This window comes from Bombus vosnesenskii, unplaced genomic scaffold (assembly GCF_011952255.1).
Source record: "Bombus vosnesenskii isolate JDL3184/JDL3185 unplaced genomic scaffold, Bvos_JDL3184-5_v1.1 scf7180000013273, whole genome shotgun sequence".
NCBI lineage: Eukaryota > Metazoa > Arthropoda > Insecta > Hymenoptera > Apidae > Bombus > Bombus vosnesenskii.
The window spans coordinates 428,960-452,894 of record NW_022882931.1 but is presented as its reverse complement, the minus strand read 5'-3'; the positions used below and the strand labels follow the sequence as shown (position 1 = coordinate 452,894).

At 39.3% G+C, this 23,935-nt stretch overlaps 3 protein-coding genes across 6 annotated transcripts; all 3 read right to left on the bottom strand.

Moving 5' to 3' along the window:
- Positions 1–911: 911 nt before the first annotated feature.
- LOC117231711 (probable inactive tRNA-specific adenosine deaminase-like protein 3) lies at positions 912–4,725 on the bottom strand. 4 transcript variants are annotated; one of them, XM_033490398.1, is made up of 2 exons: positions 4,472–4,725; positions 912–2,742 (listed from the first exon to the last, which is right to left on the bottom strand). In XM_033490398.1, exon 2 carries the CDS (start codon positions 2,308–2,310, stop codon positions 1,039–1,041), a length of 1,272 nt encoding a protein of 423 aa, XP_033346289.1. In that variant the 5' UTR covers positions 2,311–2,742; positions 4,472–4,725; the 3' UTR covers positions 912–1,038. The 4 variants fall into 4 exon arrangements, with proteins under 4 accessions (XP_033346289.1, XP_033346291.1, XP_033346288.1 ...); XM_033490400.1 differs by having other exon boundaries at positions 912–2,315; positions 4,472–4,720; XM_033490397.1 differs by lacking the exon at positions 4,472–4,725 and adding an exon at positions 3,309–3,494 and having other exon boundaries at positions 912–2,315.
- A 711-nt stretch (positions 4,726–5,436) lies between these two features.
- LOC117231658 (receptor-type tyrosine-protein phosphatase mu-like) lies at positions 5,437–15,177 on the bottom strand. Its single transcript, XM_033490303.1, has 29 exons — positions 14,851–15,177; positions 14,628–14,780; positions 14,295–14,554; positions 13,993–14,212; positions 13,563–13,916; positions 13,212–13,481; positions 12,996–13,139; positions 12,819–12,937; positions 12,559–12,742; positions 12,414–12,475; positions 11,951–12,155; positions 11,758–11,876; positions 11,501–11,693; positions 11,126–11,425; positions 10,766–11,007; positions 10,088–10,699; positions 9,333–9,974; positions 8,883–8,970; positions 8,717–8,793; positions 8,502–8,633; positions 8,058–8,198; positions 7,775–7,972; positions 7,508–7,704; positions 6,970–7,076; positions 6,675–6,889; positions 6,478–6,603; positions 6,070–6,224; positions 5,851–5,986; positions 5,437–5,764 (listed from the first exon to the last, which is right to left on the bottom strand). Exons 1-29 carry the CDS (start codon positions 15,032–15,034, stop codon positions 5,690–5,692), a joined length of 5,910 nt encoding a protein of 1,969 aa, XP_033346194.1. The 5' UTR covers positions 15,035–15,177; the 3' UTR covers positions 5,437–5,689.
- A 1,122-nt stretch (positions 15,178–16,299) lies between these two features.
- Positions 16,300–18,748, bottom strand: LOC117231608. The gene is made up of 5 exons (XM_033490204.1): positions 18,078–18,748; positions 17,737–17,982; positions 17,247–17,623; positions 17,019–17,173; positions 16,300–16,724 (listed from the first exon to the last, which is right to left on the bottom strand). The coding sequence occupies exons 1-5, from the start codon at positions 18,688–18,690 to the stop codon at positions 16,418–16,420; spliced, it is 1,698 nt and encodes a 565-aa protein (XP_033346095.1). The 5' UTR covers positions 18,691–18,748; the 3' UTR covers positions 16,300–16,417.
- Positions 18,749–23,935: the final 5,187 nt, after the last annotated feature.

Sequence of the window (23,935 nt, the reverse complement as noted above, 5' to 3'; positions counted from 1 at the left end):
CGACCACCGACGGTGAATTACTTCGCGACCTTGTCTCTTGCTACCGTGAAGTGTATTTCGCTCCTTCAACGAACAAGATTGTTCGTTCGCCAGGCAAACTATTCGCTCTATATGAAATAATAGACTTGCGTCGACGACGGAATTATTTTCAACGTCTTTCTAGGATCACTTATGCAAGCGATCAAGGGAATGCGCATACCGTGGTAATTTATCTCAATAATTTTGATTTGAAGTTTAAAATAGTTCCCTGAAGCTGTGGATAATTTATTTTTTTTTTCAAACATGACGTAATGCGCTAAACAGAATCGTCTTAATCAATGAACGTGCATCGTGTTTTTTCGAGGTAAATATTCTTGTCTCTAAGTAATTGTCACTTATGAATACTAAATTTATCGCTCGTACGATCTGTAAAAGCTGAACATAAGAGATGTTAAAAAAATCATCAACGTTGTTTCTATATTCTTCGGCTGGAAATCATCGTGATATTTAATCAGGTTTAATTCGAGAGACGCGGATGTATTGGAAAAAAAAGAACGACTTTTACGATTGTTCGGTTAGGAACATGTGATTGTATAACAGACGTAAGTATTAACTCGTCGAATAGACGAAGGAGTCTAGTATCAACCACGAGTAGAGACCTCTGTTCCTGCAAATTATACTAAGACACCAAGGTCATACATATATCTGCCTCATAATGGACGAACGCACGTCCGAACCACGTGTAAGATCTTCTGCGTCGTCTGCTTTTGATTGAAATTATAAACCGGTTGGTACATTGATATCACTGCATCACGACTCTACTAACTTACTTCGAGACAGTGCCAAGGATAGAGATCTTTCGTCAACGTCATTGCCAAAGGTTACAAAAATCATGATCGTACATGGTGGATCGTATCGAAACACGTGCAGGATTTCCTTCAACGTTTTTAATTCTTCAAACGTACAAAATGTCTGTAACAGAGCGACAATGTTAGATGGTTCCGCGAATCATAGCTTGCTAGAAAATAGCCATTAATCATTACGAATACGCCGTGTGAGTCAATTCATATTTCTGTGCTCGATTTCTTGCAACGCTTGTCGACATTCTTGTTCCAGAACGCCACTCCAAACTTGATATCGATGATTCAACCCTGGTACAGCATGTAAGACCGTCTTGGACCCTAACACGCCTGTATTTCTATTCGGGACACCGTAGAATATTCTTAAAACCCTAGAGTGCAAGAGTGCCATAGCGCAAAGAGGGCACGGCTCCTTTAACAAGAAGGTCCAGTATCCTGTACATAAATAAGGACCACATTTTTTCGTGTCTGCTGCTTCAGTCTGCTCGACTGTCCTAGAATCCATCGTTTTCGTTGAACCGTTATTCCTGCGTCCTCGTCGAATTTCAGTAGATTGCAAACATTCTTCCTTTGGAAGGCCAATTTTCGATAGCGTTTCCGGATAGCAAAGTGGAGCTTCTTCGACATATTTCCTTTTGATTCTCATTTCCTTGGTCATTTTATTTTCTGCGTCTCTGTTGGCGGAAGATTCAGAAGTTTCCGAATCATCGGTACCCTTCTGTTCCAATCTTTCCTCGAATTTCCAAGCTCCTCCACCTTGAAGTCTGGCAACGAGATCTACGGCCAACATAGCTGCGTGCCACATTGGATGCCGATCGATTTTCGAGGCTGCGACCGCAAGGATTCTTCCATCCACTGGGTCAACGATCACCGCGCTGCCGTTACAATTCGAGTCGCCGACAGCTTCTAATCTGGCTGCCTCTACCACAACGTTCATGTACCTCTCTATAAGAACCAATTGATGTTCCGTGAAAATCGATCCGTCGACCAGTCGTTCGATGTTAGGATCTGGATGAAAGTTCAAAGGCCAAATGCTCGAGGCCCGCGCAGCTTGTGCTTTCGTTTTGGCTGCTCTCGCTGGCACTTTCGCTGTATGAAAGTCATCTTCCAATAAGGATAAGTTAAATCCTCTTTCCGTTAATATCATTTTCAGTTTGTCTTGAGTCAAAGTAAATTCTTCCTTGGATTCCTTGCAGTCTTTCGTTTCCGCTAACAATTTTCTAGAGTCTATCGGCGCCAACAGCAACTTGTTTGAGGAGCAACGTTTCAGATGATGGAAACCTGGCAGAACGGAAGAGATACTCTTAATCGCGATCGAGATGTCCTCTTTCCTTTTAAGTAAACCCACGTAGACAAGCTCAAGAGGTAGATCAGCAATGAGGTCGTGGTTTAAAATCGGTCTCGCTATCCAACTTCTTGTCGTCGTTTCCATTTCGCTGCCCTTGGCGCATTTGGGCGAAGAGATCGCCATTTCTCCTGAAAAGATGGTGCTTTCACTTTTCGTCGGTTCATCTTCATCGATGTTTTTTTCGAATTCTATATCTTCGGTGTTCTTTTTTTTCCGATAAATCGTCTGTTTCGTGTGTTTCAAACTTTATTCGACTACTTATTCTTTTATTCTATGATTAGACGTAGCAACGCGTCCGCATAATAACGCCTGGTAAAAGAAGCGGAAGAAGATCTACAACGTCTCGTGGGAGAATGATAGTTCGTGGCGGTGCACTTGGTACGGCTCACAGGAGGAGAAGCGATTTTAAATTGCTGTCAAGTTGGGCCACGGTCGGATCGATTGTCGGAGTTAGACGCAATTGTACGACGTCGATCCGCGAACAGAAGGAATAAGGTCTTTGTTGCCACGCCATCCCGATCCTGCGACGATCGCTTGCCAGTTTAAACGTGAAACCTGCGGATGGAACGGTAACGAGAGACCGTCGTGAAATCGTACGATAGTTGCCTGATTTTCGTGGACATGTCCAATGACTGCTGGCACGAATCGTCAGTTTGGGCCATCGAACGACCAACAAATTATTTGGAATATTCATGAATTTACCACGAGGGTTGGACAATGATATAAAACTATGAGAGAGACTGACAAAAACGAGAAGGACAAGTCGGGAAAATGTTTGAAGAGTACAGGCGAAGAACACGATAAGTCATATTTTCCATCCTTTATAAGAAAGCATCTCTGAAATCCAATCTCGTGCTATCAAAATTATTTTCCTATTCGGTTTCGAGGCTGCACATATGTTTTCCTATCCTGTTCGTAATTTTAAATATGTAGCAGTGATAAAATACCAAAGATATTAAAATTCTTAACACCTTTGATTTTTAATAAAAAGTTTACAATTAGTTTATAATTAATAAATTAGTCCACCAGTTATTTTGAAAAAGTTTCCACCTTTGGACCTAGCAGCAGATTCTTTACAATCGTAGGATGAAATTAAAATAAAAAAATGAACAAGAACGTACTTATCAAGTTTTTTCCTGTGATCTTCATTTGTTAACGCCTTGGATCGTGTCGTTTTATCAGGCGGACAAGATATCGTGTAAAATAGGTCTCGAGACGAGACGGTACTCGATGAAAGACCCATAGGAAATGCAATCTCTTTTGTCCGAACAAAGTTTAAATCACATCGATGGGAAATCTTAATTGACACGACATAAATATATGTTTATGGTCGGTAAACGAGTTACATCAGTATCGAAAACGTGATTCGACAATGCTACTTGGGAAGTCACATCTTAAAGCGTATTAACCGACCAGCGGGAGGAAAATATGCCATGGTCGGATGTTCTGTGAATGGATAAATGAGTGGACAGGACAGATTAAATTATAAAACGTTCATAGCGTAATAGCGTGTCGCGAATACGAGGTTATTGTTAAAGATGATCATTAGACGACTGATAATTTTATTATGCATCTCGGTGAAAGAACGCGACGTACGACTGAGCTTTATTGAAACGTTGAAAGAATAATATATACATACGAATATGTAACTTATAACCAGACGTTATGTAAGAATTTCATTTAATTCGTTATCTCGATAGTCGCCTTCCACAGAAACTATTTTGAACGAATGTATAGAAAGCAAGAGAAATCAAAGAATATTCAAAGTTTAGACGATTTGGAGATCGTGTTCGTGGTGTGCGTTGTATTCGTCGGCGACAGAAATAAGTTAAATTTCGCGCTTCGTTACGTCAACAAAGATGGTGGTGGCACATTCGTGCAAAGCGTGTTCCTTATATAACGTAAAAGGAACAACAAGCAAGCTCGAGTGACGCAGCACACGCAAACGTAAACTCGCTAGGCGAATGCACTGGACGAATGAGACGGCCACTTAATTAACGCGAACTTGTAAAGCAACTTGTGGTCGATTTAAACGTCGCGATTTCGTTCGGTCGGGGAGGTCTATTTTTTAATGGGTTCTGTTCACGTGCCAATATGTCCTCCCTGGCCTTGAATCGAGACATGACACGCGTGCTCCGCATCTTTCGCGCTTGTCAAACAAAACAAATCGAGTTGATCGAGAAAGATGAGACGTATTACCAAAAGAGCGACACGATCATGATAAACGAGCACACGCGTACATTATTTACACGACCACCACTGAAAAACGATGAAAATCTCTTACCTGCTGCTGTGAGAGTACACGTTCCAACGACTGCTTTCGGCCTGGTTCTTTCCGGGAACGATAAACCGGTAAATCTCTGTTAGCCACACCTTGCACACCTCTCGATGCTTTACACTCAGACAACGACACACAAATAGCACAGAACGCACGTGAAGATATCCGCGGAGATCGACGTTTACAGCAGCGCGACGTATACCTTTCGTGATTACGAGTTATCGGCGCTACTGGCGTACCCTCTGTCGGCCATTCGTGTAAGCTGCCGACTGGAGGAAGGGAAGCACGACCACACCACGTTCCGTATTTTCTTTCTTCTTTTTTTCACATTTTTCCATTCTCTCTACGATATTCCGTACCGTTTATCTGATACTATCATCAAGACAAGCCAGACAATGAATAAGTTTTCCTAATCCTGTCACAAGATCAATGAATTCAGAGTAAAATGTAAGTTGTCTCTACCATAGCCTTCTATTTACGTTATATTCTACATAGTGTCAAAATCGAAATTTGCATTATTAAACTTTAATTTGATCGAATAATTCGCCATGTATGTGGCATTTGAAATAGAAAAGAAACTATGAGATTGTTATTTTATCGTTCAGTTCGAATGTTATACCTGGCGGTGTTATAATATCGGCGGGAACGGAACGTTTCGACTAGCTGAAATTTGGCGCGAAAACGTGTATGATGGCGTCACCATTATATTTTGCACACGATGCTAATTCAAGCAGATTAATGGCCCCTAGTGAAAGGTGACTCTCACTCCTCGAATTTTGTAAGTACATTTTCAATAATTGTCAGTCATCTTTTTCTCTGTAAACGTTTGTTGAGATCGATGTTTTAATGTATCCGTCGAACTTTTATTAATTACGATTATTTTATCGCGATTATTTAACAAGAGGAAGATGTTTCTTTGAATAAAGGATATATGTAATTTGCAGCATGGAAGAAATCATTTTATGACGAGGTCATTGATACTGATGTATATTATGATGTATCATGATAGCATTCGTAAGAACGAAAGTCGTTTGCCTTGGACACTAAAGTATGTGAAAATGTGAAAATTAAAAGACAGGACTTTTTAGTATTAAGTAATTACACAATGATGTAATTTATAGTTTGAACGATACACGTGTTAGGAAAGCGGTTATGACTTGTAGAAGTTACTCGAGTTGATTTATGTAACAAATCGAATCTACTGTGTTCGATTAAATGGTAAGGCTATTCACGCTTCACATTGGTTTCCAAGTGCTTTAAATATACCGTGGCTGCATCGTACAGATATTTAATATGTTCCTAGAACAAAAATATACATTGTATACCATTGCAATCTTAACATCATCTAGAGATAGTAATCTTTAGTAATTTTTTAATAAATTTACCGAAGATTTGATAAAATCGGGGTTCAATGTTTCAATCGCGCGAATTGCCAAACAAACGTCGCATTCCTTTTCTATAGTCATTCTCTCCAAAAGGAAACTTAAGGCTAGGTAAAGCCCACAGCCAGTTACGCCGTCGCTAATTTCAAATAGATTCGACATAATAAACGATAATCGACATATGTGTATAAAGATATTTATGAAGTTTCGACATAGCCTTACTGGCAAAGAACAGCGATAGGTCCGTCTCCTTTTAACATTTTTTGCATTGCTTGCCACAATGTCACTAACGCTATGGTTTCAGGTGGGTCTTGGTTTCTGCCAGGTTGCCATTCCGTGGAGCACAAGATTGTTATCTCTTGTTCGATAGCAGGTTTCTGAATGAAATAATGTACAAGTTGATACGTTTCGCTTCAGACGAGTGCTATACCGTTCTACTTAATCAAGATATCCTACCTAGTATCTCTTTATTTATAATGACCATGGGCTGTTATGAAATAATGTGCAATTATTATAAATCGAACGAGAAGAAAGCGAAAATGGCGTGAAGAAATTATCTGTTGATTTTCAGTTCTCTCAGATGTCCCGAGATGGTAGATAGAAGATTTTAAAAACAATAGCATAACTCACCTCCGAATTATCGACGAGTGTCAACTTCTGCAATATATAGTGCTCAAATTCATCGAGTTCCTTCGTTCGAATGTTTATATATGGTACTGGTTTAAATTCACCGTTTCTAACAATGGGACAGCACGTCTATAAAAGAGTTAATTTCAATATAACTTCTGACTAATCGCCTGTGCCTTTTTAGCGGTCCGATGGTATACCGTATCTTCCAAATCTGGCGATTGTAACATGACGATTAGCTCCACCTTATACTCGGCCACCATTCTCCAGAAATCGCTAAATGTCCCAGGCAATGGTAGTTGCGTAGCTATATACTGATTCTGTAATCTTACACCGTCCACATAAACAGCGGATATGTAATCGCTGTTCTCATCTGTCGGTGGATATCTTTTTAAATACACTCTGTTGACTTTCGCTGTGAAAGAATTGTCGCGTTATTGCTCAGGCGTTGAGAAAGTATGGAAATGTATAAGAAGCGATGAAATTATTCCAAACCTGGAAGTAACTCTGGAAATCTCCTTTTGGCAAGATTGCGTTCCGATAGCAACGTTTCATTGACCGGTGATCGAAGTACTTTGTCGTGCCAAGCCATTTTCTCTAAACTGTTTTTACAATATCTTTTTATACACAACGTTTATTCACCTTTTTAAATCAGGGTTTGACTAGGTTTTGTATATCTTTAATGAAATCGTTAGCTATCGTTTTAAGTAGAACGAAACATGAATTGTTCAGTAATGTTATTAAAGATGCTCGAAATCAAGATGAAAAAGATTTTCATTATACAATGTTCGCTTTAAATTATCTATAATGGTTATCGATAACCATATAAAACCTTGTCATTGATAATGGTTACAGATGACCAAAAACAATTTCTATCACCAATACTAAAATACCGTTTACCAGCAATGAAAAAGGTCTGAATCATTTATAATGGTTATTTCAGATCAAAATCACTTAAACCAACTTAAATGTGAATTTTTGTACTATAACTATTTTATTTTGGATTGTAGCAGACATAGACCCTGAAAAATACCTGTCTCGTTGAGTCACCAGTTGTTCTTTAACTTTTTTAATTTTGAGTGGTAGAGATTCGTCGCATGGTAAAGATGTTGAAGAACAAAGTAGACATTCGATGAGTACTAAATGGGCAAATAAATACTGTTGCTTGTTGTTTACCATATTGGGCCGTTGAGACCTGAGAGCTTTCATTTCGGCGAACACGTCTACAGCCTGAAAATATTTTTCAAAAATATTGCTCAGCTTCCGACAGATTCGAGAATATTCTTGAAAGATATTTTACCCCTTCTGCGATCGCACGACGAAGGCAAATGTCGCATAAAATTACAATTCCAGTTCTTCCGACCCCTGCGCTGCAGTGGACCACCACTGGTCCATTTCCTGATGGTGTTATCAAGAGTTTCTTTAGATATGTTATCATAGAATGTGTGGACAACGGTATGTCATGATCTGGCCATGTTGTGTAGTGCAAGTGCTGGATCTAATTGTTAAACATCGTTCGAAAATATTTCAATGAAATATAGATTTCTAAGATATTGATCTTTTCGTTGAATATCGTTTGTTACCTTACGGGCTTCGTCTTTATACGTCACGTATAAGGTACGAAATGTAAAATGTGCAAACACATCTTGCCTGGCGTTCAAAACAGTTATATCGCCGTACGTTTTCCTTTTTCCAGTGTCAGGCCAATACTGTTCGCATTTTGTCTGTGGGAATTTATGATATGGAGCATGTTGAAATGGATATGATTTGTAATCGAAGGAAAAGGGAGGGAACAAGTTATTAATATATAAATGTACAAAGTTTTAGTGATCAATAAATTCTATCATTAGGATTCGCTCTTAATTTTACTAAAAAAAAAAAAAATATTAAATTTCGAACGGTCCTAATTCGATCTTTAGCCACTGAAAGAAATGAAAGCCAAAAAATTAACAAAAGTGGACTCGTCGTATTTTCCATGTGTAGTCTTCGTGTGTCACAGACTGCCTTTCAGTTTTGACACATCTTACCTTTCCTTCTTCGGATAAGTTCGTAACCATGCAAATTATGTAACTTTCTTTTTGCCAGATCATTCTCCAAAAATCGATGACCGTGTTCGGCTTTGGACCTTGCGTAGCTATGTAAAACTTCTCTTTGCAGCCCTTTCACAATAATTCAACGTTTATCGTTACAATTTTTTATGAAGGTAAAAATCATGTGTTTTTATCTTATCAAAACTTGCTACCTTGATGTAAGTGGCGTTAATATAATCCGAATAAGGATCGTCTGGAAGTTTTTCCAGTATCACCCGATTTGCATCGTCTGCAGAATACCAGCATTGATTAGCATTTTAGCTCAGTTAAACAGTGAAATATTTAGCTTGGTTAAACATGTTGAAACAGTTTACGTACATGCTATGAGATTTCCGTATCGATTCTTCGATTTGTTCTGCGGTAACATCCCGTACTCAGACGGACTCGTTTGGCCTCTTGGAAGCATCTTTCTCGCGATTTAAATATATCTTTACGATATTTGTTGTATCTCTTATACAGTGATTTTTATTAATATTCAGGCACCATGATGTTCGACGTAAAATTAATGCAAATCCGATGTAACTTACTCGCTGCTCAAATATTTTTGGGACTTTAAATCTCGTCTTTATTTACTTTATGAATTATCATTTAAAAAACTACATGTGTTAAATAAATATTATAAAATGTATGTTTCTACCAACTAGAAGAGATGTCGTGATTAATTCAATAAGACTGTTGTAAGCAATAGAGCAATAATACCTTGAAAATCGTGCTGTCTGAATATCGACGAGAATCATCGTAAATCATCTAAAATATCGAAAGACTTACATCGAATTGTCTATCGAGCAATCCAGAATCTATCGCTCGTCTTACGTAATCCTCCAAGTCCTCCACCTTTATCAGAGACATTTGTTCTTCTTTCTGATCAGTGTCGATGATATGCACCGTGTCGCCGTCACTGCAAGGTGTGCTTCCACGCGATATACAGTGTTTAGCATTCGAAGCGAGCGTATTAGTTGAAAATTGCTTAGAGCCCAACGACATTGACTCTATATCGAGATTTCCGGTTTTTTGTACGAAGGATATTTTCTCTTGTACGATAAGCTTCTTCAAAGATCTCCTTCGTCTTCTAAGAGGAACGCGACAAATTGCAAATAACGAATCTGTCCGTAAATATCGGGAGAAAAGTTGATCATACCTTCGACAAACTCGAAAGATTTCTAAAATCCCAATGGCAAGAAATATCGCAATGATAGCAATAAGCCACGCCTCGTCGTATCGCTTCGGTACTTCACGGATATAAATCGACGTTGTTTTTGCGACTAGAATCTGATCGTTCGTCCATCCTTCTTCAGGTAATACAATAACCACTATTACGTAGGACTGGAGTGGCTTTAGTGGACAATTTGTGACATTATCGTAAAGCTTGTTATCCCCTATCGTGAATTCTTTATTGGCAAACTCGTCGGTCTGTTGCGGCAGTGAAAGTTTGTTGGACGAAAAATACCTTTTAGTATGATTGTACGTGTGATTGGTTTTATGGAGACGAAAGAAGCATTACGATAAAACAGTGGAATACTTACAGAAAACCTGGCGGCATACCACGCGATCTCGTTAGGTTTGATATCCGCTTTCTGACGTATATATGGACTCAATTCTACGTAACTTTGACAAGCCTGTGAACCTTTTACAATAACGTTTGTTATACTGTAGCGTGTGTCGTTCAGAACGGCAGGAATGTGCAACAAGATCGTCGAGTCTGCGTTAGACACTTCCATCGTTAACTCTCTCTCGAATCGCATGGCTAAAGACGTATTCACGTCTATCACTTTTCTCTCACCATACGTCTCTGTATTCGTAACAGCTCGAATGGAAATTTTGTAAGTAGACGAGGGCAATAGATGCAGTTTCTTGTTGTACTGTAATTGATATTCTACGATATGATATTCATAAAGCGTGCTCTTTTGCGATCGTTCAATTAGCATTCTCAGATCGGACGATGTCATTTCCGCGCTTATCACGAATTTCTGGATACGCCCATTTGCTTTCCAAGGGTGGAACCAGGTTAGGTTCACCGCTCCTTTGTCGAGAGCTTCGACGATAATTTCCGGCGCTTCTGGCTTAATCTCGTTCCACATAATCGATACGGACGATAACGGGCTAGGAGTTGACACATTTACATTCACAGCCGAAACCTAAAACACATTAGTTGTTATCGCGTCGAGATTAATCATAGAGCAACAGGTGGCATCTCTGCATACCGTAATGAAATCAGCTGGTTGATGGGACTGATCGATGATTGCGCAGATGTATTTATCCCACAGTTTACAATACTCCGTTGGCAGTATCTCCAATTTGACCTCGCAATTCTTATGACAAATGCTTACTATGTAATGTCGTATTTCTCCATTAGTCGGTGGTTCTGGCTCTAGCCATCTCAAGTGCACGTTCTTCGATTTCCAGTCGATTTCATAGATTTCTAATTGCTTTACGGACGGCGGAGCTATTGGAAATTAATCTTGGTTATTAATATTATTTGAAAATACTGTTAGGACGAAATGTTCGCGCGAATTCGCGGCGTAAAATTTAAGTTAAACTTTGTGGAAACGCGATAAACTAACCTTTCGGTGGAGTGATAAATATAAGCTTCTCATAATGCAATCCGTTGTATTTTACAGTGTAATTTCTGATAGCGTAAATTCGCGCTTCGTACATTTCACCACCATATAACGTATGTTCCAAGTTGAGGGAGTATTTCACAGTTTGCTCCGTGGTTCTGAAACTCGATACCGCTTTGCTAATACCAATGACCAGAATCTTTGCGATGATAGGGCCGGAAATGGTAGTGCAATCTATCGGGGCATCCCACGTCAATGTATAATTTTGAAATCTTAAATTGCTGTACACTGCACTCGGAGTGTCTGAAAGTGAAAGGCTGTCGTTATCTTTGCAACAGAAAAATTTGAAATTCGTCAAAAATAGCGTGTTTCTTTTACCCGACTGATTCGTAGAGAATTCGACTTGCGTTTCTAGGCCACGATAAAAAGTGTAGGCTGTTATTTTTCCAACATAACGCGCGTAAGAAGTCAGATTAGAGAACGTAATATTGGTGGACGTAGTAGAGGCAGAAACAGTGTCTTTTTTTAGCGATGGAATTTTCAAATTTTCACAGCCGAAGTATGTTTGGACCTCGAAACATATTATCACGTTGCTAATTGGTCTTTAATTAGCTAGAATCGCGTCTTTTAGTTACCTGTAACACAACTTCGTATTTCCTTATGATCCCATTTGCGTATAGAGGAGGGTCCCATTTCAGTGCCACTTCCTTGTTTGATAACAATGTCTTTTTAACATTCCTTACTTGTGACGGTACTATTGATGTAAATAGAGATATCATAGAAGCAATAGCGTGAAAGGAATGAAATCAAAGAAATTACTCTAATTACCTCCGTCAGAGGTCTGAATCACTCGTGCAAAAAGAAGCTCCAACTTATACCAGATTGTAATTTCGTAACTAGTATCAGGTGTCAGTTTTGTAAATTCGTAGGGCAATTTGGGTAGCTTTCCTTTATCAATTTGTTTCAGTCCATTTTTTATTGTCAATAGGTAGTCGTAATGCTGTGTACTATTCGGGCAAGGATACAGCGTTTCCTAAGAATCAGTAACACAAGACATTTTTAATCAATGGAGTATGTTTGTCAGGTAGTTGATCCACGTGTACGCTGGATGACATGATATTTTCATTCAACCTGATAGCTTAAGAAAAAAGAAATGTTTCCAATAAAAATTCGTTGAATCGAACAGAGAATTGACCGATGTAAAAAAATTTTGTGAAAACGTAATTTCGTTCGAAACATTTCTTTGTTCCAGAAGCAGCTGAAATATTATGCAATTAATATTATACGTTACTTCTCGATGGTTCTTTAATATGAAACTAGTATTCCTTATTTCTATGTCGAATGTGGGAGCCCCTGAAACATTTCATGATTTATTATCTATTGTTGAATCGATAATTGCTGAGGAGGGGGATGTATTAAATTCAACGATAGCTCACAAATGCAACGTGTTGTGAAATTCTTCCATCCACCGGTTATAGGCGTGGAATCATCGTTAACGTACAGTGAACAAGAAATTCTGTAAGAAACGCCGGGTTCTAAGTCATCGGTGTAGCCAACCATCGTTGATGTATCGTTAACTATCTTGGTATAGTTTCCAATCGGATAAGTTTGTCCCTCTTTCTAATAGAAACAAAATACTACTTTCCTATCTTAAATTGAAACGAAAGCGTAGTATATTCGAAAGCATTCTAATTACCCATATAGCAAATCGATATCTAGAAATGATCGACTTGTACATCTCTGGCACTGGCAGAGTCGCGCGTACGGTTGTTTCATTGACAAATTCGATGTTAGGTGGTGGAGGATAATCCACGGCTTGAACAAATTCATTGGTATTTATATCGTTGCCACATTGCGAATATCAATCGCTTACCTGTTTTACAAAAGGGTGGCACGTGATATCGTATGGAATTATCGCAACCAGATTTACAGTGTCCCGTTATAAAACTACAATTGCCTGTAGAACACAAACCACAGGTTTCCTCGCAATTATATCCATATTGACCGATAGGACATTCTGCAAATAAAACCCGTTAAGGAAAATTGTCGTCTCTCGTTACTTATCCTCATTACAATGCGCAGTCTTTACTAGCTTCGCAATTCTTCCCCATAAATCCTGGTGGACATTTACAACTCGTTGCGTTGCAAATTTTAATTCCTTTGCAGTCCACACTGACGTTTAAATGATGTTGGCAACTTATAGAACAATAGGGCCCCACCCTGCCCTCGGGGCAATGCAAATTCTCTACGAGATCTTTCTTGTCCAGCAAGGAGTTCGGCGTGTACGGTATCAGTTTTTGACACAGTTTGTTGGAAACGATTGATTCGAAATTATCGATTACACTATATCGTATAGCGTCTATGAACAAGATGCGATGGTAATTTAAATTTAATATGCATATCATTGACATTTTGTCGAAGTTACTGGTCACAGACGTACCTACTGGAGGACACATGCGAACATTTCTCACAGCCCACGATGGTCTCTGACTTTTCTGCCTAAGTTTTGGTATTAGTTTAAGTTTTACAAGTCTACCAATGTCGGAAGAAACAGTCTTGTTAATTCGAATATATTGCCACATGGGAAATTTATAGCTATCAGCTTTTGTAGTAAATCCATCGGTTGTTTCTAAACTTTCCTTGTTACTTTCGTTAGATGATTTGACTAATGCTATTTCCATTTGACATTCCTCACACAGGCCAACTATCATTTCTATACAAAGATTCGCTGTGTCCAGATGTAAAGTAGGACTCGTTAAAATTGCTTTTGAATCGGTTGTATGGAGAAAATTGTCTAAAATAAAATTACACGGTCGTAGATATTTTTTATTCATCGATTAATTCTGATTAATCAAGGTGAGCCGACTAACATAAGTGAAATCGAAAATGCAAATTTTTATCACTTATTAAAAATAAGTGATAGGAAATAGCTGACTCTCGCCTTTTAGTATCATGATGGTAATCCATAACTAATTTTGGTAGATGGGTGTTCCCATCTGTCGTAGTATAAAAGTTTATAGCAATTTTTGTATCATTTGTAGTCCACTGAAGAATATATGTATTCCACTTATCCTGGAAACATATTGGACCCTATGCCGCAATAAATATAATTACGCTATAATTATTTATAAAAAGGAATCGTGATACTAAATAAATACGCATAATGAATTACTTGCGTTATGTGATATGTTTGCTCATTACAGCTGAACGGACCCATTATACATCGCGTTAGTATAACATTAACTTTGAATCCAAGGTCTAGGAAAGACATCCTATAACATAAATCTTTCTCGTAATTTGCAGAGCGACATAGTAGTATCGTAAAGTCCGTATTACAAACACGGAGAGAAAATACAAGAGCTCCCGAACTTTGAAATTCAGTAATCGAATGGACATTGTCTGGTGTATAAGAATAACCGTACTCTCTGAAATCTAAAAGTTTAGTCAGTAATTTAAGCACGTTAAGTAGTATTAACTAATTTACGTTGAAACTATCGGATCGAACCTTCCCATTGACGATCAAACACTGGACCCATGGGTGTTTCTTTGGAATCTGTTAGATGCCAACCTTCAGTTTTCCACGTTAACATGCAACTATCAAACGAAGTTAGATCACAATCTATTTCCCTTCCTTTGTACGTATTGTGAAATTGGAACTCTGTACGTATATGCCAAATATTATAAAGTAACTGCGACTTTTATTCAAGACACTGTCGTTGAAAACTTACTAGATGTACTGTCAAATATATCACTATCTATTTTCCAGGATAAAGCGCTACCATCATCCTCTGATACGCACATTACTTTCCTATTCCCTTTTTCATTCTGGTATATGAAAATTGGCTCCTGTATCGACCATGCACAAATGGTAACTGCCTGTACCATGAGGTACGATAAAGCTAACACATTCATCGTAGATCGTTATGTGTTATTCAAACTGGTGAAATAATTTTCCGTTTCTTTCTTCTTTAGTGAAACGAAATTTTAAAATCACGCCTCATAGTATAGGAAATAAACGTTCGACACTGTCACTTTCGCGTTGTTAGCGCATCTGTTACAACGAACCACTGTTGTGTTTGAACTGTTCGAAATGGAAGATTTTGAGAGGGACGAAGTAACTCATCTTCCTGTTGGTGATATTGCGATAATAACTGGACTCGTACGATAACTTCTGACTATAGCGGATGTAATGAGATAAATGTACCTACATATCGCTGCTTGGTTACTAATAATTTTAGTTTACTAATACTATGACAGGACTCGCAAATTTTTCTTTGCTTTTACTGAATACGGCGGTTTATATTATGTTGCTGGTTTTATCACGTAAAACGGCATATTTATAATTCCATCAGTTTCGCGTCAGAGTGCAATTATAGTAAATAATAAGGCCTGTATTTGGTATTTTCAGAAATATAAACTTTAAGAAGCCTCTCCTTTTTGCATTTTTTAAATTGGCCTATTATCAATGCTAAGCAGCGATATTATTATAATTGCAAGGAGAGATAGATCAGAGAAGTCAGATTCGACTACTATACTCGTCGTGAACAGACTGATTATTTTTCGTTTTATCGTTTCTTCGTCAGCGCACAGTTCAGCAAACGGCTTTGCTGATTCGACGCTAAAACAAGTGAACTTTGCCACAATTCGATCATTTCACCGATGAATGTGAAAATGGTCGGAAATTTGATGTAGAAATTGTTTTATTTAAAAATCGGTAGAAAATATACAGGGTTTTACAAAAATACAAAGTATCGTACTTGGGTAATTGTTGCGAGCACATATTATCAATTTGTTTCACTTCAGATAACGATACGTAACTATAGAACGTAACTATACGTAACTATAAAATATTCTTGACAAAACAGCAGACTAGGATTTCTATGCCTGGTCAGACAACGTTTCACTGCGCAAAAATAATTATAATTACAGAATAAAGAACAGGCTACAGCTCAACAATTTCTATGACTTTGAGGTACGTTTCACCAATATATGTAGTAGCCATCTTTGGTTTCAAGGATTTACGCAAAAGTATTTTGAGTACTGCATGCCATATCCCTAAATTACAAATATTTTAAATGAAAATCTACCGCAAATCTATATTAAATCTGTCCTAAACCTTAGAAGTATATGTAGAATGGAAAATACCTTTACGTATATCATTGAAACTAATTGCATGTATTGGTGAAATCATCGAGGACCTTGACCCTAACATAATTTCAAATTGTTGAAATTTGCCAGGTGTATCATATTCTATATATATCGAGAAGACGCGATTAGACAATCTGAATGCGAAAATCAGGGTGAAAGCCGAGGAATCCAAGAATGCACCCTTCTGTGTCGTCCTAAATTGCACCTTGGTGACAGAAGCGCGAATAACGCCAAAATAGCACCTAGTAAGGAAACTCCACACAAAGCACCGGCCGTGACATCGTGGAGAGGGGTGCCAGATTTAGGGGATTTGACAGCAAGTAGCAAAAGTCCTGCACAGCTCAGTGCCGATAATCCTGCAAGCGCGAGTCCTGTCCAAGTCTTTCGTAGCGTCCTACAGGCGCCAGCTAAGGCACAGCAGACGCCGCAACCCGCGGCACTGTCGTAATAATATCTGCAAATGAACGTCAACGTTTAGAACTTGACAATATTTACGACATTTTTCGATATACAGTGGCTCTAGAAAGTCTTTCAACACCATTGTATTTATATACCAGCATTTAGATGTTTACTTAATTAGGTTCAAGCACATTAAGTAGCGTATCGTTAAGCGATACTTTCGTATGACGAGAAAAAGTTAATACTACGAAGGTGAAATGTAGAACTTGAGAAAAAGTCGCTTCATTGGAAAATAAGGATATGTGAAAACACTTTTGTAACTTGGGATTCCTTGCCCGTGCGTAATTACCTTCTTCCCTGCGTCCAAGACAAGTACAGGGCCAAACCGCAGGTTAAAATACCAACCAAAAGTAATAAGAGCGGCGCGTTTTTTCTGTCGTTTTTCTCCACGCCGCTGGCCAAGGTTGTATTTGCGTCACTGTTGGGTGGTGACAGTGGTGGTACCTGTATAAATAAACCACAGGATCGTGTCATTCTCTATTACGTGGTTACGCAATCGGTAACGTATTTTACTCACCACCGCGGTTCTAGCAATAAAAGCACTTTCTACGCTTTGGTATCCGTTCCTTTTCTGTCCTGTAGGTATCATTTGATACCTAGGTGAACCGGACACCATCGGCATAGATTCTGGTCCATTTTCCACGTACGCGTAACGAGGCGGTGGATCACCGTGACCCATCGTGACAAGGTCGATCGGTGCCGTGCCAACGTATCGTAGTCTTCCACAGTTGCTGGCTGGACAGAGTTCCTGTTGTCGAGTCGGGTTTTCCAATAACGGTAGACATCGTCGTGCAGATGGCTCCTTGTTCGGGGTGGATGTTTGAGGTCTCATGGAGAACGTACGATTTTGTGGAGTTCCTTGAGGCGTGCAACGAGTAGGGCTGAACGTTCGACCTACGTTTCCGTGGAATACAAATTTATTTATATCTACAGCTATTGATAAGAAAAACTGGCGATCTTTTACGACGCAGTCGTGCGGAATGAATAGTTGTCAAAGGTATGCGTACCAGTCGGGGAACCACCTGGTGTGAGTGCTCTTCTTTGTGGCGTACCGGTTTGATTGAACGACTGTTGTCTCTTTGGAGATAGAGTCCTCTCCTCGGACCTGGATCGAGGCTTCCTCGGAGTAGTCAATATCTCGTGCAGTTTTTGCGTGGCTAAGTTATTTCTCGGGGAAACCGACAGCTCCTGGGCGTTTCGTTCCGGTAGAGCTGGCGGGTCTTCTTCTTGCAAAGGCACTCTGGTATAACGACCTAATAACACGTGTTGCTATTTTATTGCCATGGCTGCGAGAAAATTGCAATAGGATTTCGAGGCTTGGTACGCCTGTTAATCTCGCCAAACTTACCCTGTGGCGTGTTAATATGATTCTGCACCGACGACACGTGCTTTGCGCTGTTCCACTCGATTTCTTCGTCCTGGTAATCCTGATCACCCGGTACAACGGCGTATCTGCCGCCGTTGTTCCGACAACTTTGCATCTGCAGTTCCCTCCCATCGTCTTGGTTGGTCGCCGGTGCAGAACGTTGTTGCACCTGCTGGTGTGGAATGAACTCGTACCTCAAAGAACCCCTCCTCTGTATCTGATCCCTCTGCTCGTCCTGTATGTACTCGTACCTTGACCTTTGGCTGTATATCGCCCGGTGTCCCTCCACTGGAACGCTTCCATATCTTCGATGCGCAACACTGCTGTTACTCTCGAGGTAACAATATCTGTTGTCTTTACCGTCGCTGTTTTCGACTCTACCCTCGGTAGGTTCTTGAAACGCAGGGTTACTTTGACCTATGTTGCACTGCAATTGCAATGGCGGAGGTGGTGGTGGTAAATCGTCACCACTTTGAAATTGAGGTGGTGGTGGTAGGTCATCGGAATGATCCTCGGGTATGTATTCCGATTGGCGGCAAAACGAGGGGTTCGTGTAACAATGCACAGGAACTAGTTCCGTTATTTGATCCATCATTTTATTCTTTCTAGGTTGCAACTTTGCTTGGTACCCGTTTCACTTAGTTTCACGAGGCACGCTATCTTTAACAGTCCGCGTGCGACACTGGATGTAAACGAACGAGTATTTATCGAGACGCGCGCGACGATCGTCACGCGCATTTAGTATCTCTAGTAGCTGTTGTTTGTACATAAACCGGAGGATTATATCCTCCGATTTACGATTTGTTTCTTCGATTGATGAGAATCAGGAAAGCGCTGCTGACGTAGGTAGGCGATGTCCAAGTTTCCAGGGAGAATGTTACCGTTCGCCTAGGTGGTGAGACGATGTCTTGGCTCGAGATATGGTTTGCCCTGCACATTTTCTTCTTTCAATTTGTTTCTCCTTGCTATCACGATTTAAGACACCTCGATCTTCAATCTTTCTTAACCATTTTTTTTTAATATTCACAAAAATGGTAAGAAATAGTTTGTCCAAAGTTTCCTTCGTAACGGTAAAAAAGTTTGTTGGTAACTTGATGGAAAAGTCGACGACTCCGTTGAGCAAAGTCCAATGGTGAAATGCGTTCGATCCGTACGCTACGGTTGCTTCCAACGAACTGCCACATGAGTTCCCTCAAGAGCAGATGTGTACTATACGAAGGGCGTTTCTTCGACCGTTTCCATCACACAAGCGTACATGTATGCTACGTATTACCTGAGGGGTTGTCAGAGGGTTCACATAATGCGATCCTGGTGTCGCATCACAGGGTGGGGACTCTGATGCCTATAGTTCCTTCTAACGTTTTCTGTATTGCTACTACCCCCGATAGTGTGTTGCGGAATTTATACGACCTTTCCACCTCTACCGTGACATTTAAATTTTAAATACCGCTGCATATTTTAATTTCAATGGTTTAAAAATCAAATTTTTCGATGCTTTCACAAAATATGTATACGATGTAACTTTTATGAACATTACTTTGTGCACATCTTCATTAGCACCGCAATGAGGTACGACAATATCATTGTTTTATTGATAACGTTCCAAACCAATCCTGAAATGTATATAGAGGTTGCAAGTTATTTACTTATTTACTTAATCCACATACGTAGGATTTTTACCAAACTATTAATTTCTCAGCTTATTAATGTAATTAATTACGTGTCAGGTAATTTCGATGATCTCTGTGAAGTAAATATTTTCTAACTTTTGTACATTATCGTATGTAGAATTATGTTAATCTTTTAAGGTACCTATGTATCGTAAGAGATTACAAAAAATAATATCATTCATGAAACGAAGTAGTTGCTTATCATTGACCGTTTGTTAAATCGAAATTTGATTCTTTTTCGTTAAACCGACCTTTTTGTTTTCTTAGGAATAGAATATTTGTTGTAAACGTATATAAGACATACGGTGAATTCATCACGTGAACATCATGAGAGAACTTCAGTCGAGGTTACTATAGATAATTTTCTGGGCAGCTGCTGCGACCGTTGAGACGCGTGCCCCAATCGTAACAGCTGCTCCAACACAAACGCGTATCGCTCACAAACACGCTCTTTATCTTTCACTCTTCATGCACCAAATACACTGTTAGCTCATACGTACTACCGAGCGTCATGTTAACGGCCGAAAAGTCATTTCAAGGAATAGGGAGGAAACCGACGTGTTAAAATTCCGACTGTATATTAGACGAGCCTGGGCGCAAGTTTTTGGAGAAATTACGTGCGCGGAGACTTCAACGCCGGGTAAATGCGCGACTACGCGGATCATCGATTCGCTATTATGTAATAACGTTTAGTTTTCGCAAGAAGTTATTGCTTTCATGCTCCAACAAATGGAATTAGTTCTTTCATAGTAGTAGTTAGGGTAAAAATGCTTGGGAGAATGTGCTAGAACACGAGGATAATGTTCGTCCTATATTATGAATCGAGGACAGGAAAAATACCGATAATACGACACCCACTTTTTTTTCTAATGATGTGCCTCATCGTTAATATAGTTTCGTTTTAATAAATGGCAAGAAAGTGAATATACCATAGTCCGGACATATGACAGGTGTATTTTCTCGAGAATCGATTCGAACGTGTTTCTTTTCACCTCCATTAAGCGGTAATTCGTCGTTATTCTCTGGGGAATTGCGATCTGTTTGCAGGAAAGCGTAGCAGATTTTCCGCCCGAATGATTTATCAATGACAGAAGAATTCTGTTCCGGAAGAAACGAGAAAGTGAACTTTTCCCCTTTCTTGCGATATGTACCAGGTTTACATATTTCTCGTCCGTGTTTTATATATAATTTTTTCCATCGATCGAAACAAATAGTCATCTTTCGTGTTTGAAAGAAATTCTTTCGTTCGAACGTGTATGCTTCGTTGTAAGAAAATATCTGTGTTACGTCCGGTGACTCTGCGTTCGAGGCGGCTACCAGCGAGCACATAGAATTAAGCGGATCGCAATAATCCTAAGGGACTGTCATAAGACGAGGCTTTTTGATTTATCGGTATTTGGTTTAAATGGTATAAGACACCTACGAGTCAAGACGTTCCTTATAGTTATTGCTCCATCAGGTAAAATTTGGGGAAACGTGGGTTATCACATGTTCCGGCACAAAAATGTTTATTTTTATATCTTATAAGTTTTGTTCAAGTTAAAACTTTTATTTTCCACGACTTTCATAATGTGAGAACGTTTTCTGGAAATGTTCCACAGCCCACGTTTTAAATAGAATCTATTAAAAAGTTCCACAATTTTTTCGGCTCCTGACTTTTTCTTAATTCTGCGGTTGTCAAATAATCGATATGCATCGTACGTATGCACTGTACATATACGAAAATTCTCTTCCCTACATACTTTCTTTTTTTTCTTAAGGAATATGACGTTTGTAATTTCAATGTCTTGTTTGTAATTGTAACGTCTCAAACAAGTTTATTATATTAGGAAAAATTATGCATTTATCTAAAGATTAAACGTGCAACGAACATTATCAATGCATGAGTCAGTACAGGGCATTAAAATTGTCCGCGAGGATATCTTTAGAAATTGATTTGGAAAACAGAGGTATACACGTGCCTAGTTATTCACAGGCCACGTTTCGGCACGTGTCATTTTTGTTCCTCTTTTGTCGCTCTTTTCCAATACGCTATGAATCATCGAACCTTTCCCCGCTGCCACTTTGATGTTCACCCATCGACGCGGTATATATTATGAAACTGCTCAACTGTTTGTAGAAGGTTGAAGAATAAAGTACAAAACGTATCTGAAATATTTTAAAAATACTCTGCCGTCAGATCGTAATGATCTCTGTTGACCTTTCTTTCAGTCGCTCGGGTGAAACAGCGCGATCAAATTAATTAATCCCTGTTGATGGGAATTGTGTTCATATGAAACGCTGTAAACTAGCATCGATGGAAAATTTCTTTCTAGACCAAACTCTTTTTTCGAGCTAACACGTGCGTAACGAAATTACTTTCAGATTATTCTAAAAACGATCGATGATATTGTCAATTGTTTTTATAATACTCTACAAAGTAACATTTCGTACGATTTATTTTTATGCGTTTTATAATATTGTCAATATTTTTTAATTTGGTTTATGAACGATATTAACATTGTCGCTGGATATTAAGATATAAAATACTGTTTCGTCCGGTGACTCTTTGACTAGCCCTCGATCGAGGCGGCCCCGTCAATATAATTAGTTGGACCGTAATAATCATAAGGAACTATCGTAAAACTAAGCATTTCGATATGACCGTTAAGTGGTATAAAACACCTTCGAGTCAAAGTGTAACCATATGGTTATTGCTCCATCAGGCAAAACGTGGGGAAACATGAGATTTCCCATGTTTCCCAGGATTTTCACCCGCAAACGACCGGTAGTGGGGCGACCAACACTCAGCAAGAGTTTTCCTTTGCGACAGCATCGTCACCGAATTTTACTGGTTCTACGACTACAACAGAACAGTCAACATCTCTGCACTGAGTTCACTACATTAACTCAGTCAACATTTCTTCGTTATCTACATCTACCTTTGATCCCTCATATTGTTACGTCCGGTGACTCTTTACGTTCGAGGCGGTCACCAGCTGCACACATAGAATTAAGCGAATCGCAGTAATCCTAAGGAACTGTCATAAAACGAGGCTCTTTGATTTACCGTTAAGGCCGTTAAGCGGCATAAAAGATCTACGAGTCAAGAGGTTCCTTATAGTTATTGCTTCATCAGGAAAAAATTGGGGAAACATAGGGTTTTTCATGATTTCACCCGCAAGCGACCAGTGGTGGAGCGATCACCACCGAGCAACAGTTTTCCTTTGCATCGTCGCCGAACTTCACTGGTTCTTCGACTTTAGAACAGTCAACATCTCTTTATCGGGTTTCCACCCTTCGATCATTCGCCTACTTAACTTATACCTTACGTATCAACGTAACTATCTTCTCTACAAAGTTGTTGGAAATATATACTATCATTGAACTGTTAATCGAGCATTATACTCATTAAACTACCTCCATTATCTTAAACGAAGTAGGGGATCGATCAATTTCATGGCGTCGATTGTAAAATCGTAACGGGAATTTACGACTGCCGTTGACGCGTTTCCTTGAGATCGCGTCTCTCCGCGAACGGTCGACAAAACAAATACTATTTCGATAATTTGATATCGTTATCATTTTAAATACTAAGTTTAATGAAGTATTATTAAGAAAAGACCATTGGCAAAAAATATTAAAGTGACTCGGTACTATCATTGTCAAATTGGATTGATCAATATTATTAATAGCGTGCGGGCCTATTGAGCTTGGGAGAAAAGGTCGGTTGCCAAGCCCGTGTATTTCTATGGTGAAGAGTAAAGGTTAGCGTAAGTCCTTCGTGTAGATTCCAGGATGTACTTACTCTCACCAAGTTGCCTGTAAAATATTAAATGGCGAGGTATTTGATCCTGAGCCTTGACACTGTTTAACATACAACTTTTTATATAAAGAAACAAGATATGATAGATGGATTTTTTGTCTGCTAGAGTGACATCGTTTTACGAGCGTGGAAAGTGGTGTGAAGAAGGCTTAAAACAACGCGAAGGTTCATCTATCCGTCGTTCTCTGTTGTCCCTTTCACTGCAAACCGACCGCGTGGGAGGTCCGTTCAGGATCTCATAGTAATTTTAACACGAACTAGTCTTCGTTCGCGGCTCAGTCTCTACCGAGGTGTCTTTCGCGGACAATCATCTGCCCTCGTGAAATCTGCCCTCAACTTTTCGAATCGACAAACTCCTGTAATTA